The 14,933-nt window shown below is 40.7% G+C and overlaps 1 protein-coding gene across 1 annotated transcript; it reads right to left on the bottom strand.

Annotated features, from left to right (window-relative positions):
- Positions 1-74: 74 nt before the first annotated feature.
- Positions 75-947, bottom strand: LOC132786859 (cylicin-2). The gene has a single exon (XM_060793571.1). It carries the CDS (start codon positions 945-947, stop codon positions 75-77), a length of 873 nt encoding a protein of 290 aa, XP_060649554.1.
- Positions 948-14,933: the final 13,986 nt, after the last annotated feature.

Genomic DNA, 14,933 nt, shown 5'->3' with positions numbered 1-14,933 from the left:
TAAAAGAAAAACAAGCATAAAGAAGAAAATTGAGTAGTAACTGCTGCTCCAGAGCTCTTTGGCCAGCGAATCCTTTAATGATGTCCATGATCATGTTCGCTGCTCTTCTTCTGTGATTTGTGCCACTTTTTCTTGTGCTCCTCGCCTCCCTTTTTGCCGTGCTCCTTTTTGTGGCCCCACTTCTTCTCCTCCTCGTGCTTCTTTTTGTGGCCCTTGTGGCCCTTTTTCTTGTGTCCCTTTTTGCTGTGTCCCTTTTTGCCGTAGTGCTCCTCGTGTCCGCCCTTTTTGTGCTCGCCCTTTTTGTAGCTGCTGCCCTTTTTGTGCTTCTTGCCCTCCTCGAAGGCGCCGTGCTTCTCCTCGCCGCCCTCATCGTGATCTTCGTCATAGTATTTTTTCTCCTTTTTGTCCTCGTTCAGTTTGTGCACGTTGTGCTTGCCCTTGATGGAGTGTCCCTTCTTGTAGGAGCCGTGATCCTCGAATTCGCTGCCCTTCTCACCCTTCTCGCCCTTCTTCTTCTTCTTGTGATGGCTCTCCGAGTGCTTGTGCTTCTTCTCATGCCCTTCCTCCTCGCCATGCTCGCCCTTTTTGCCCTCCTTGTCGTGATGTCCTTTCTCGCCCTTCTCGTGGTGTTCTCCCTTCTTGTGACCCTTTTTGCTCTTGCCACCATGTTTCTTGTAGTGCTCGCTGTGTTTCTTCTCGCCCGACTCCTCCTCGCCCTCCTCCTCGTGCGCCTCCTCATGCTTCTTCGAGGCGGCCGTCTCCAAGTCCCCGGTCCCTCCGTCATCGAGGAAATGGGCGTGGAAATCGGCAGCATCCGCAGTGCCCAGCGGCTCGCCAATGACCATGGCATCGTCTGGAGCATAGTGTGGCAGTGTTGCTGCCATGGCCAGAGTTGCCACCGTTGCCGCTAGCGTTGCCAGGCACAGCAGTTGCCAGGGTATCGCCATGGCGTCGACGTTCTTATCCTTTAAAAGTGTTATCCTTTGAGATGATGTTGGTGTTGCTGTTGTTGCTGCCACGCCCTGTTGTCGCTGTCTGGTAAACTGCTTTGCGGCCACCTTTGCCTTTTATATGCTCCATTCTACCGCCCTGGGGCCACGCCTCACTGGAGGCCAGTTATTGCCGCTCAGCTGCTCTGCGGCTGATTTGGCAACATTTCTTTGTGGCCCTCTCAACGCCAGTCGTCGCCTAAGTGCATAACGCTGTTCCAAACTCAAAGAAGCAACATACAACACAACACAACACAGCAGTAGTAGCAGCAGCAAAAGAAATACAAAAGTAAAAAATAGAAGAAAAAACCCTTCCAACAAATGGCCAACTTCTTGCGGTTTTTGCCATTGGTTTTTCGTGCTGCCTGCCACACTTTTTGCTGCACAGTAACAAGCGACTTTTGTTACGTGCGCATTGCAAAAGCATTTCAGCAAATGACCAAAACATCCAAGCATCCAAACAACCAGATAACCAAACAACCAAACAATCTGACAACCAGACAATTCAAAAACCAACAACTATCATCATCGATTAACCAGAGCATGAACAACGTCAACTTCTCTTACTTATGCTTACTGAATCACTTTTTAAATCAATTATGTGTGTTTATGATAGTGAAAATGTTTCAACCAAAGCGGGAAAACTATTATTTAAAGGTAGTAGTCAAATTTCAGCTGAAGTATCATTTATAATACATTAATAGCGAAGAGTTAAGGTATTTAAATTCAGTTACGTGTATAAATAATATATCAATTATAATATTTTTATAAGTGCAGTTGTAAAATGTAAATAAATTAAGACGTCAGGTCTATGCAAGTTTATTTAAATTGAACAGCACACTTACTTGCACTGCTTTCATTGAAATGAATACCATGATGAAGCAGTATAAGAAGTTTGCGCAATGCGCATCCATTTTACACTGCTTACCATTGGATACAACGATTTAAAGCAGTGCATTACAGTTAATATGGTGGCTAACAATGTTTAGTGAACAACTCAACATCGCATACTAATCGATAAACAACGAAATAAAATACTTATAACAGATTGTTGAATGCCTTCAAAATGATAATTATTGAATAAACAACGCGTATTGTAATTAAACAAGCAATTAATAAATAGATAGGAGCTCCTCCGAAATGGGAAGTCGATAACTAGCAATTAAGATGCATAGTCATTTATATGAAGTCCATTACTTAATTACGGTTTTTTTAGTAACCAAATTATTTATACGATGTCTATATTACATTGTTCAATTACTATTCTTTTGTTAATACACAAATGACACCTAACAAGTAAAAATTGCATCATAAAATATAAATAAATTGAATGAGAAATAAACAAAATACTTCAATTTAGTTAAATTAAGCGCAATCTTGTTGCAGCTCAAATGCACACTTGAAGCTGTCTATAAATACTCGTATCTTGATTGATAAGCTCCACCAAACCGAACAGAAGTTTGTGAGAGACTAAAGAACAGTCGAGAGAAAGGGAGAGATAAAGAGAGAGAGGGAACTGTAGAAAGAGTGAGAATGTTGCTATCGCCCTGAAAGCGATCCATCAAAGCGTATTAAAGATTTGCGACACAACTTTTCATCGCCGGAAAAGCAACAAATTTGCTGTGGAAAAGTACAAGAAACAGCACAAGCAAAAGCAAAAGTAAAAAAGAAGGAACAACTTTTTGCGGGCGTTGTTAATCTTCACATTTCGTTGGCTGTCGTCTCGGTGGCTTTTGGTATTTATGCGGCAGGAATACGACTATAAAGCTCTCGCGGGGAGTTATAAATACACACTTTAAAGCAATTTACCATATACTCGGTACTATATACTACTACCATGTAGTACAAAAAGAGGGAACCGTTGCCCAGGGTGCAGTTGAGCTGGTTGAGAAGTGAGGGGAGGTGAGGAGCAGTTACAGGTGAAGGAAATGCATTTTAAATGTCGAGGAAAAGGCGTAAATAACCCGTTAATGTTAACATGCATACGCTTTGCGGCAGCCGAGCAATGCGTTGCCTTAATTTATGTGTCGCGACCAGGAGCCAACATTGGGTCAAAACGATTCGCCCCAGTCTCTCTCTCTCTCTCTTCGTTTCTCTCCCTTTAGTTCTCTCATTTTGCCATTAGCTTTTGCAGGGCGATTCGACGCGATTCGATTCGATTTTCAGCGTGCGCTTGCAAAAGTTTGACAGCCACTTGGCACCTTGGAACTTTTGTTCCTGCCTTCTTCGCTTCTTGCCCCTCTGATTGCTGTCGCTGCTACATGCCACCTTAGCATGCACAAAGGCACACACACACACACAACCATACCCACACACACACACAACCATACACACACACACACACACTGCGCACACCTATACCATTGCATACATAGAAAGTTCAGTAGTTGGCCAAAAGTCACTTGGCATGCATATAAATTGTCAGCCATTAAATTTGCATTGACATTTTGGCCATGCAGCTTCGACACTGCCACCAACCAATCCACCACCCACCTCCCACCTCCCACTTTTCTCGCTTTTTACATTGCCGCACCGCCCGCGCTCAACTTTAGGTTTAGTTTTTAGCCTGGTGATTTATTTGTGCGCTCTTTGATTGCATGGCCCGTAATAGCATCGAGAGCATCCATCGGCTTGTTTGCCATGTTTTGCTGCTTGTTTTTATTGAATTTGTTGAATTAATTTGGCAGCATCATCAGCATCGCCAGCATCATCATCATCATCATCTCTCGCCGAAGCACAGCATAAAGAAGCAGACGACAAGAAAAAATATACAAAAAATACAAAAAAAAAAAAAAGAATTGGCCAACGTTGATTAAACCCAGCGTTCGTTGGCATTGACAGGCAGAGCGTAGAAGACCCGTTGTCCACTCCACCTTTTGGCCACTTTCTCCCTCCCATTCCCTCCATTGTGCTTCAAATCGAAGTTCTGTTCGTGTCCCCGCTGGAGGACATCTTTTCAGCTGCCTCCCCCCTGTTCGCCAGCAATTAGCCTAATACCAAGGCCGTGCTCTGTTGGCTTTTAGCCTTATTGAGTCGCCACGGCGGCATTGATGTCGTTACCGCTGTAGTAGTCGTTGTCGTCGTCGTTGTCGTTGCCTCTGACTGGACGCTACCAATGCCACTCGACTATCTTTCATAATCAAAAGGCGGCTGCCTTGGCTCCTCTCGGCATCATCATTAATGCAAATGACATGAGAAATGGGAAACTCGGACGACTCCTTCGGCCACATTTTTGTTACAAGATTTATGTAATAATTACTAAGCACAAGATTTTTATGTGCTGCTGCTATATAGGGGAATCAATACAAGTACAAGCTTAGTTAGGAACTTTTTCCAGTCACCAGCGATCGATTAATAAATTGCTAAAGTTATGAAAGAATGTACTGCTTGCTTTTGGTAGCAAGAAGATTGCACTGCTTGCGGTTATTGGGATTGGATCGCAGTTAGCTTTTGTCTGTCTATCCTAATGTAAGTAAATTTCTTGAGCAATCAAAACGTATAGTTAAATAAGATAATGAACTACTATAAAAAGTTAACCATATCTCTAACGCTTCCATTCTTATTTATCTCTTTCTATATCCTTTATAGTCTTTAGTTTGTCACACAAAATTTCAACAATTTGCAGCTGTAACTAAGGCAGCAATTTTAAGCTGCTTCCGCAAGGGTCTTTTCAAATTATTCGTGTTGACTGTTTAAAGCCGCTCAAAGAACTCATTGCCCATTTTGGCAGCTGAAAGACATTTGATGGTGAATGGAACTTAAGTTGCAAGCGCAGCCATTACCGTTAAGTATTATTTACCAGCAAAATGTTGCCACCACCTGCAACTGTAACTGCAAACGGCAAAAACTGTTACTGCTGCAAGTCGCTTCGAGCTTAAGTTGTTTCATAGAACATTTTGTAAGAGCCACCCTCGGTTATAGCCCGGTTTATTTATGGCAATGTTTTGACAAGCTTTAAAATATACGCAGCAGCAGCAGCGTAGAGACCAACAAAAAGCAAAGAGCAAAAAAGAAAATCAGTTGAACTTTGATCGCACTTGCAATGCATCGTCGTCTGCCCGCAAATCCCTCAAAGCATAAGCTGCCACTGCAGCTGAGCCAAAAGTAGCAACAAAGCACGTGCAAACTGACGAAATCAAATGGCAGTGCACCTCGTCGTCGAAGGGTGCAGCAGCTGGAGCTCTAGTAAATGCAGCGTGACATTCGTTGGCTTTTTTGCCCTCAACTCAAAAGGGCCAGATAGTCGAGAGCGGAGAACACACCGGTCCAATGCGGTGTATGGAGCGAGGTAAGAGGTGGATGTGAATGTGAATCTGGATGGGGAGGGACGCATCTTGCATCGCTCAACGCAACGTTTCAGAATTCAATAAAAAACCTTTTGTTTTTCCAGTACGCGCATTGAAAACTTTGAGCCAAGGTTTTTGGGCTGACTTACTGGCAGCGAGGCAGCCACCTTCCACCCTCCACCCTCCGCTCTCCATTTTCCACCTTCTGCTGCCAACACAAACTGCTTGCGGTAAATTTACACGTACGCTGCATTTTTATGCTGTGCATTTTTAGCAACAATTTTTACTCTTTCTTGCTAACGCCACCAACCACAACTCAAGCGTGAGTGTGTGGGTGTGTGTGTGCGTGTGTGTGAGAGGTATGGGATACGCACGTATGCATTGTCTATACAATTTTAAATGATTTGCTGTGTGTGAGTTTGCTTTTCATTTAACCAAAAGCGAACCTGATACCTCCAACTCTGCTTCAGATTTTCAACTGCTTTAAACTGCTTACAGCAAGAACGACAGCCATTTTTTGTTGCGCTCGAAAGTATGCAACGTGAAAAAATCAAGTGCTAAAGTTGCCAGCAACAAAGAGTTTATTTTCAGCATAAAGCTAATTAATTCACCATGCGCCATGTGAGCCTCAACGTGGCATACTTATAAGAGATTTGTGCGGGAAAAACAACAAACAACAAACAAAAACTCCTGGATCGGGTTTCGCCATTGAGTTGAGCCATATTTCCCAAAATAAACGCAGCTGCAAATGGGAATACTTTACAACAGCAAGTGGGCTACACCACAAGATACCCTGTAGCGCAGAGTCAGGTGAAATTCACATATTCCACTCTAAGTTTTTTACAAAAGCAACACTTGGTACTCCGATTTGTCACTTCACTCAAAAAAAAAGAACAGATGAAAGTAATTAGGACAATTATGCCCACGGGTAAAGAAGGCTTCGGGTTGCGTAACATTTGCCACAATAGAACACACTAAGGGGCAACCATAAGTCAGGTAGAAATGAGCACGAGGAAGAGCAGTCAATTTAAAAAAAATATTATAAAAGCACAGAAAGTTTAATTAAGCGTAGTCTGTGTTCATAAGGTAATCAGCTGATATTACAATGTTGTTCCCAAATTCGATTTACCTTTTGATAATAATAGCTTATGTGCGTAAAAAAAGTCTTTGCTTTGCTATGATTTAATTGAAATTCCAATGCAATCCAAAGCTTGACAAATGAATGCGTGAAATTGATGTGAATGCGTAATTGAGAACAACGCTGTAAATCCCTTAACACTCAAGTTTGTGTTGCATAATACATAACACGATTGGATTTGAGGGAAAATAAAGCGAAACTTACGAGTTGCAACAATCTGCAATTGGCCCAGTTGCATTGACAGACGACGCAAAGACTTATGCACCTACACACACACACAGACTAAAACTCTCTTTCATTCTCACTCCCACACGCGCACACACACACACTATCGCATTCACACACACAAAAACACAGTCAGTCAGCGGATTCGCTCACTTTGTATTTGCTCATTGGGTTTTGGCTACCTTTATTCTTTATGTGTATTGATTTGAAATGAATCTCCGTGTAAGCTGTCCAGGCGCCGAAGCATGCTAGCTCCCTACTAAGCTCACCCTCCCCGTTCCCCACTCTCCTCCCTATTCCATTTCCTTTTGGTGTGCTACAGTTTCTGTGAGGTATTACGATTTGATTGTGGAGTATGTTGCATAGTGAAAAATATTAGCTGCTATAATATATTAGAGGTTTGATCTAGATTTTTGGATTATGATCAGTATAAAGCCATAGATTCGGAATTCGTAATTTTCGTAATAGAAAAGAAGTTTTGTTTATTGTATTGTAATTCTTCATTATATCACTTGACACATCTCAACACAATTAGATGTCTAGAGTTAAAACAAAACGCAACTAAAATCATATTTATATCATGGTATTCCATTTTGGTGTTCTTTATGTTGTAAATAGACTTTTGATTTTATGCACAATCTTCACTATAGAGCATCAACTATTCGGAGTGCCGTAGTTAAGTTTTGGATTTCTCGTTTTACCTCGCAACACTACAAATTGCAATGTTTGTTTTGCTTTCTTTGTTGCCATTCTATTTGGGTTTAGCATATAACTTACTGTCATATTTTCATCTAGTCGGGCGCAGTTTCATTTTGGGGCGTTGCCCCAAACTCATGGTCCTCACAGTCCTCTCCCCAAACCACCCCATCCCTACCTCACTTCCTTCCTCCCTGACCGTTGTCTTCTCATTTGGCAGCGCTATGCTTCAGCTTTTGTTATTATTGTGCATGCTTCCATTCAATGCTTTTTTTCGTATTACTTGTAAAAAAGTTCTCATCGCTCTTTGGTTTTTTTTGGTTGTTTTTTGTTCTTGCTCGCTGGGTTGTTCTTTGGGTTCTTTGGGTACTTTTGCTTCTGGATTTTGTTAACTTTGTTATTTTTGCTTTACAGTTGCGTTGTGTTACATTCCGTTGTGTTGTGCTGTGTTGTGTGCTGTGTGTTAGCTCTCTATGTCTATGTCTGTGTCTCTGCCTCTGTCTGTGTCTCTGCCTCTGTCTGTGTCGTTGCTGCTACCGCTCTCGACGCTATTCAATTTTCAATAAAATATGTAAATTTATACCGCATTTCGTTCTGCTAGCTGGTCTGCTTCAGCTTCTGCTTCAGTTTCTACTTCGGCTTTGGCTCTGCTCTGCCTCTTATCTGAGACCGTTTCTCATCGGCAACAATTTGATAGCTACAAGTTATGGCCAGGCACACCCTCAATACCCTCAATTCTCATCCTCCATTCGTGCTCTGTTTGTGTGGCACTAAGCAGGAAAGTATGTTATTAATTTGTAATTTGTTTACGGTTATTTGTGCACAAATCAAAGGGCAAAGATTGAAACTTTGACTACGCCATCGAGAAAGCTCTGAAGTGCTCAATGGCAAAAGAAAGAACTTTATGCTGATGGCCCGAGAGCGTCTCAGTCTCAGTCTCAGTCTCAGTCTGAACTTCGGTTTCAGTTTCAGTCTCGGTTTAGTTTAGTGTGTTGCCAAACACTTCAATTCCCCAAATGACAACTTGACCGTACATTTTGAAGCAGGAGCCTGAGATTTGTTTGAACACAGTTAAAACGATTTTGTGGCTGGAAGCGTCTTCTTGCCTGTGAAAACCCAATAAAGTCTAAACTGTCTCAATAGAATTAAATTAATCGACGAGGTGACGTAAGCAAATAATGCTTCTGTTGTTTATTTATGCAACCTGCCAGATCATTATGTGAACATTTCATTTTATGGCCAAGATAATGTTTATTAATACAACTAAATTGCATTGCTTCTATGTTCACATTATTGGTAATGCTCAAAGTATGTTTCAATGCTCATTCTACCAAATAATTTCTGCAATTTATGGCAAATTGAAATTAATGCAATCACCATTTGGAACCACTGTGCGTACAGTGCAGCTAGTGTAAATATGAATGTTGTATATTTTTATTACTAATTCGCGGTACTCGCCGCAAACATAATCAATCAATCATTAAACAATACTGCTGGCCTGAAGTCATATAATAAAATCAAATATAATCAAATCAAATAGTATTCGAAAGGGGGAAAGGGGAATTAGAATAGTTAGGCAAAAACATAGAGGGAGAGTGAGAGAGAGAGAGAGAGAGAGAGAAAGAGTGAGAGAGAGACCATTGTATATCCGTTGAATTCAGTCATTCTGTTGGTTTTGTACATGTATTTGACTTTTGCATTTTTCAAACAACACATTTGCTCATTCATTCATTCCGTCATTCATTCATTTGTTGGTTCCGTTCGTTCGTCGAGTCATTCATTCATTCATTGTCATTCGCTCGGTGTGTGTGTATTTATTCATGCATTTGTTTGCTTTTTGACGCATGTTCCCGAAAAATTATGTGCAAACAACGTTGAATTAAAACACAGCAGCCAACAAAATAAAAATACAAAAATATAAATGTATAAAACAAAATAAAAATGTCAAATAAGCGCAAAGTCAAACAAAAGGCGGTGCGATGTGAAGGCACAACAAATAAAAATAACAACAACAGCAAGAACAACAACAACAACAACAACAACAAGGACATGCAAAAGCAATTTAATTGCGTGGCCAACAACAAAAGGAATTCTCTGTTTGTTTGCTATTCTCATTGTTGTTGCTGTTGTCAATGTTAATTTTGCTGGCAGAGAAACAAGTTCATAAATAAGTATGCATATAATTTTGTTCTTCTTTTATTTTCCAGCTTTGTATCTGCTAGACACATTGGGCAAAACACTCTCTGTGTGGCAGCCAAAAGCCAGCAGCAGCTACTCGTGTTGAAGAGGGGGGGCAGGCAAAAACAAAACTCTCAAGTTGCTTTCTACTTACTAAAACAAAAGTTAATTAGAATGCCTCGTCATAATGCGAGGCCAACGGAAAACACAACTCACAAAAAAGTTGCAGGCAGTAAATTAGATTAGCAACAACAGCAACAGCAACAACAAAGCGAATGACACGAACAACAACGTTGACAAAACAAACACAACAAGCAATTAAAAATGTAAAATTTTTCGTCAACTCCTCCCCCACCCACAAAATTTTGTAGCCGCATTTCATTAGATTTTCAAGTTAAATTAAGCATTGCATACTTTTGAGTGCTGTGCTTTTATAGCCCCAAAATTCAAGCAGTTGCACGCTGGCAAGCAGTGCAGAAGAATGCATGAACCGCATGTGAGTGATTCAATATTCAATTTCAAACCAACTAATATTTATGAACTATGAACATAAGCAGATAAAATAAATATTAGCACATAAAATGCAATATTTAATATTATTTGCAATATCAATCAACGCTTGCCAACCAATGGCATATTGTGTGTGTAGAATTTTCAATATCAAATTGGACTCAATCAATGTCATAGCAACGTGTGTGGATCACGTTTAAAGGCCCACAACTGGCAATCAAATGAGATTGTCAGAATGCTTCTATAATTGCGTATAATCAAAAGTATGTTGTGCTCTACTTTTCCACAAAAGCGTAAACAATAAAATCGAATGGAATGCATTTGTATAGTTTTATATTGCTTTGGACCTGGTTAATTAGATGCTGCAGCAGCAACTGTGCTACATCGATTTTTGTTGCTGCTTTTGCTGTTCTTACTGTGTATCAACTTTTAACTAACCATAATTTATGATACTCGGGCAGTTTGTAGAACTTTTCGTGGTTTGCCCAAGCACTTTTGGGTCGCACTGTTTGTTCTTGCTGGTTTGCTTGCCTGGCTTCTTTTGTAGTTGTTGCTGGCTGGCATCGTGTCCATGTCTTAAGCTATTTTTAAATGTGCTTGGGGTAAAAGTTTTGGCGGCTAGGCCAGGCCAGGCTCGACTCTGCCTGGCTCGGTGCGGCGTTTTGACAAATTTTTGGCCAACATCATTTGGCAAACAGTTTACTGAATGTTGCAGTTTTGCCTGCTGCTAGTTTGACGAAGCCCCCGTAATGATAGCCCCAAAAAGTTGCAAGTGCCAATGAGTTTTTAATGAAGCTCCTTTTGAATACACGAGTGCAAACAGATTTCGAACAAGACTTAAAGTCAATAGAGACAGACACAGAGTCAGAGACGGAGAAGGAGAAGGAGACACAGACAGAGAAGCCTTAAACTAGACTTGGTTCGTTTTTGGTCATATTTCCAACACGGTTGCAAAATAAATAACAGGACAAACTTTTCAATAAATAAAATTAAAAACTTTTCTTCTTTTTTTTTTTGGCGCAACGGTCAAAAGTTGGTCGCCAGGCGGCGCCTGTTTCGAGTTGTGCAAACAAACCAAAGAGGCAGCCAAAATAGGAGACACAACGAACGAATCACAGGCGGAGGCGAAGGTGGAGGCGGAGGCGGAGAAGGCTCAAACAAACGCCAATTGACCGTAAAAATGTGTATATACATATATAGCAGTTAAGCGGAATGCCTGTAAAGTAAAAGTAGGAGAAGAAGGAGATGCTTCCAAAGGAGTTCCATTGAGATAGTGCAACTGAATCAAGCTGTAGTGAAGCAAAACTGAAACTGGAACTGAACTGAAATGGAAGCTGAAGCGCTTGAGGTTTGAAAACAATCACCTTGACAGAGTTTTTTGATCAAGAAATTTCATTTAGCAATTCGGCCAAGCAAAGTTTTCTGCCTGCTGCCGTTGCTGCTGTTGCTGCCCCAGCCAATCAGTTGGGCAGCTGAGTCAACTTCGGGTCGCGTCGCGGGGGCAGCTAAATCAACTGAAAGTTTGGTGCGAAGAAAAACAAAATCAGTTTCGGTAAATGGATGAGAAAGGGGCGCAAGGAGGAGTGGAACGACGATCGCAATTGGAGGGAGAAATTGACGATGGGAGGCGGATGCTGTGTGAAGTGCGCAAAATGAATTGGTCAAGTGGAAAAAATTGCCAGTGAAGCAGCAGAGGGAGCAAAACAGACACACAGACACAGAGTGAGTGAGTGAGCGAGCGTAAGAGGGGGGAAGAAAAGGAAGAGAGAAGCCAAGAGCAGTGCCAAAAGTATTGAAATACATTTAATGAAAAAGTTAGACGAGGTCGCGGGGGAGTCGAAACAAAATGAAAACGCTCAAAGCGAAACGTGGACGAAGCAATTGAGCAAACATAGCAAAGTTGATGTGATTTTTGTGTAAGCAACAACAACAAGAAGAAGAGAGGAGAACGATAACAACAACAACAACAACAACAATGATAACAACAACAAGTGGGACACTGCTAAACACTGATTGCGTTTTAATGCCAGTTATGGATGAATAGATGAGCACAACGAGAGCAGCATTTCATGTACTTTGATGAGAGCATCTTCCTGTAAGACTCTCAAAGTGAGTTTCTATGTGGGTATCTCTATGTGTGTGTGTCGGTGTGTGTGGGTGTAGGTGTGTGCCTTTCTGCGTGCGAGTGACTGTACAAAAAAGCTTAATTTACTCATATACATAAGTACTCAATATATTTATATGTTAAGTCAAAGTATATAAATTACTCAAGTTCTACATAAAATAACTCAAGTTGAAGTAAAAGTTAATCAGAACAAAGTCCACACGTTTAGCACATACTCTTTAATTAGTTTTCAAGGCACCAACAACGGAATAGAGGTGAGAGAATGCAGCTAAACTCTTTCTTATTCAACATAAATCCTATAAAACTGACAACTACTATGAAAACAGTGAAATTGTTGAATCATTAATCTATATTAAAAGATATGTTCGATAATGGTAAAATTATTCTTTGGTGCTGATCTACTGTAAAAAGATTTTGTAATCTGTAAATCGAATAAAATTGATTTAGACACAGTATAAAGTTATGATGAACTGTTGAAATTAATTTTGTAGCATTACAAACCCCTTCAAATGATAATATAATGAAAATGTATCATTTTAAAATGAAAACTAAATTTAAGGTATAATAAGTACAGATACTTTTTTTCGAGTCGAAGGCTCCAGCAGCCAGTATTCTCTTCTCTATTAAATGTAGTATTAAATACTATATTTAATATAATAAAATAAAAATAAAATAAATATTGTAATTTTTAGAGATCGAAATATAAGGAGAGGTGCTACTGTTGAATTAAAAATATAATTTTATTTTTGCACCAATAGATTTTAAGCTTACGAACAAATCGTAAAAGATTTTGCACAATAAATTCTAATGACCAATTGCTTAAGTTCAATTTTACCTCAAGTTTAAAATGTGTTGAATAATTAATTAGTTCGATTAGTTTAACTATTGATTTATTCATTTAGCTCACCACAAGTTCTCTAAATATTCAGTTTTCTTCTGATTATACTTTTAATCATGCAAGCCAGACTCTACTCTACGCTCCATTCGACTGTTAATAGAGAGAGCTCTATAGTTGCGCTATGCCAAGCTGCAGCTGTTAACTGCTTTCGTTTGGTTTCGACCTGGGTTCTCTTGAGCTGACCTTCAGCAGGAGAGATGGAGAGGTGCAGATGAGAAGCTGTGTCGATAACAAATGGGGCAGATTCTTACGCTTCTTTTGCTTTGGTGGCGGCGGTGGCACACATAGAGAGATATTCTCATTTTTAACTGCTTGGCATTTGCAAACTGCAGCGTCATTTAAACTTTTCTCATTTGCTGGCAGCGCAGCAGCAGCGAGCGATGGCCAAAACTTTACCCTACATTGCCAGCGGTTTGGCCGACACAGCGGGAAATGCAAAAGCGGAAGCGGAAAGGCAAGCACGAGAAGTGAGAGAAGAGAGAGTTGCTTCAGTTGCTGCTGCTGCGGCATAAGACGTTGCGCCAATGGGGCGGCTACTCGATGCACGATGCTCGTCATTGTTTGGCCAAACATTTTTAATATGCGACTAATTTGCAGGGAAAAAGTGGACGCAATGCGGCAAGCTGCTTCGACCCAGGTGCAGAGTTGCAACACGCATAAGGCGGAGGCTGCAGTTGAGTTGTGTCCCGTGACAGAGGCTATTGTTTAAATTCAATTCCCGTCTTTGTCGTCTCAACTACTTTGAAAAGTTTGCTACGGCAGTAGCTCCTTCTGCCTGCTGCTTGCTGGCTGTTTGACTTTCAGTCTCGAATGATTTACCTTACAAGATAAACAGATGACGCTGGCAGAGCAGCAGCAGAAGGGAAACAAGGTGGCAGCAACTGAGCTGAGCTGAGCTGAGGCGCAGCAATGAGGCTTTGGGCTTTTGTCTGAGCAGCCCAAGTTTGACTTTTGTCTTTTGAGTGCCAGTGTCTCGATGTCTGTGTGTGTGTCTGTGTGTTAGACAGAGCTTTTGGATAATGCGCTTGAAATTGTTGCTAAGAGTTCTATTCCTTCCATCTCACCCCACTCCTGCTCCGTTTCTCTATCAGTTTTCTTTTCGCTCTTTCGTTGCATTGGGCTTGGCAATGCAATTTAAACTCTTTGATAACTCCGAAAAGTGCATTTGGCTGACGAAGCGTCGGCGCCTTCTGTGTTATCAGTGGCCAAGTGCAAGACAACGTGTAGCCTTCAAAGAGTATGGGGGAAAGAAGACACATGAAAACACAATAGCAAAAGTTTGATATGAAACTGCAGCGCGCAGCTCGCGACGCGTATTGCAAAACTTTTCAATTGTAATCCTTGCATCTTCGTTTTCGTCTTCCACTTCGTTTTCCTTTACTTCTATTCTTTTCTATCTTTATTCGGTTTACTATTCTTTTCGCTGCTATTTGTGTGTTTTCGTTTTGGTTTTTTTTTTATCTTGCTGCTTTTTGCCACTTTTCGTCGCTCTGATTGCGTTGAATTTTGAACGATGCCTGGTCGATAAATTGCCAAACATTTGCATTCAACTCTCAAAAATCAGCTAGAAAATGCAATGAGCTTTGAGCCAAGCACCTTGAAATGAATTCCACTATTACAATTCGATCATCACCTCACTTTTTGTCTAACATTCTTCGTTAAGATCTTAGAGATAAACTTTAAAAAATACAAATCGAAAAACTAACTTTAAAGAAATGGCAAAGTCTGGTATTGCAAAAGTTGTGGGATTAAGTTGCCAACTGAATTTATCAGTCTTCGCAGTATTTTCGCATCAATGCCACAGAATGAAGCAGAACTTTAAGAATGAACTGGCACAAAACAAAAAGCTGCCTAAAAAAATATGTAAAGAGCAAAGCTAGGGCTTACT

The sequence above is a fragment of the Drosophila nasuta genome, chromosome 2L, assembly GCF_023558535.2.
Source record: "Drosophila nasuta strain 15112-1781.00 chromosome 2L, ASM2355853v1, whole genome shotgun sequence".
NCBI classification, from domain to species: Eukaryota; Metazoa; Arthropoda; class Insecta; order Diptera; family Drosophilidae; genus Drosophila; species Drosophila nasuta.
The sequence above is the reverse complement of the archived record's forward strand: the minus strand, read 5'-3'. Positions and strand labels throughout refer to the sequence as shown.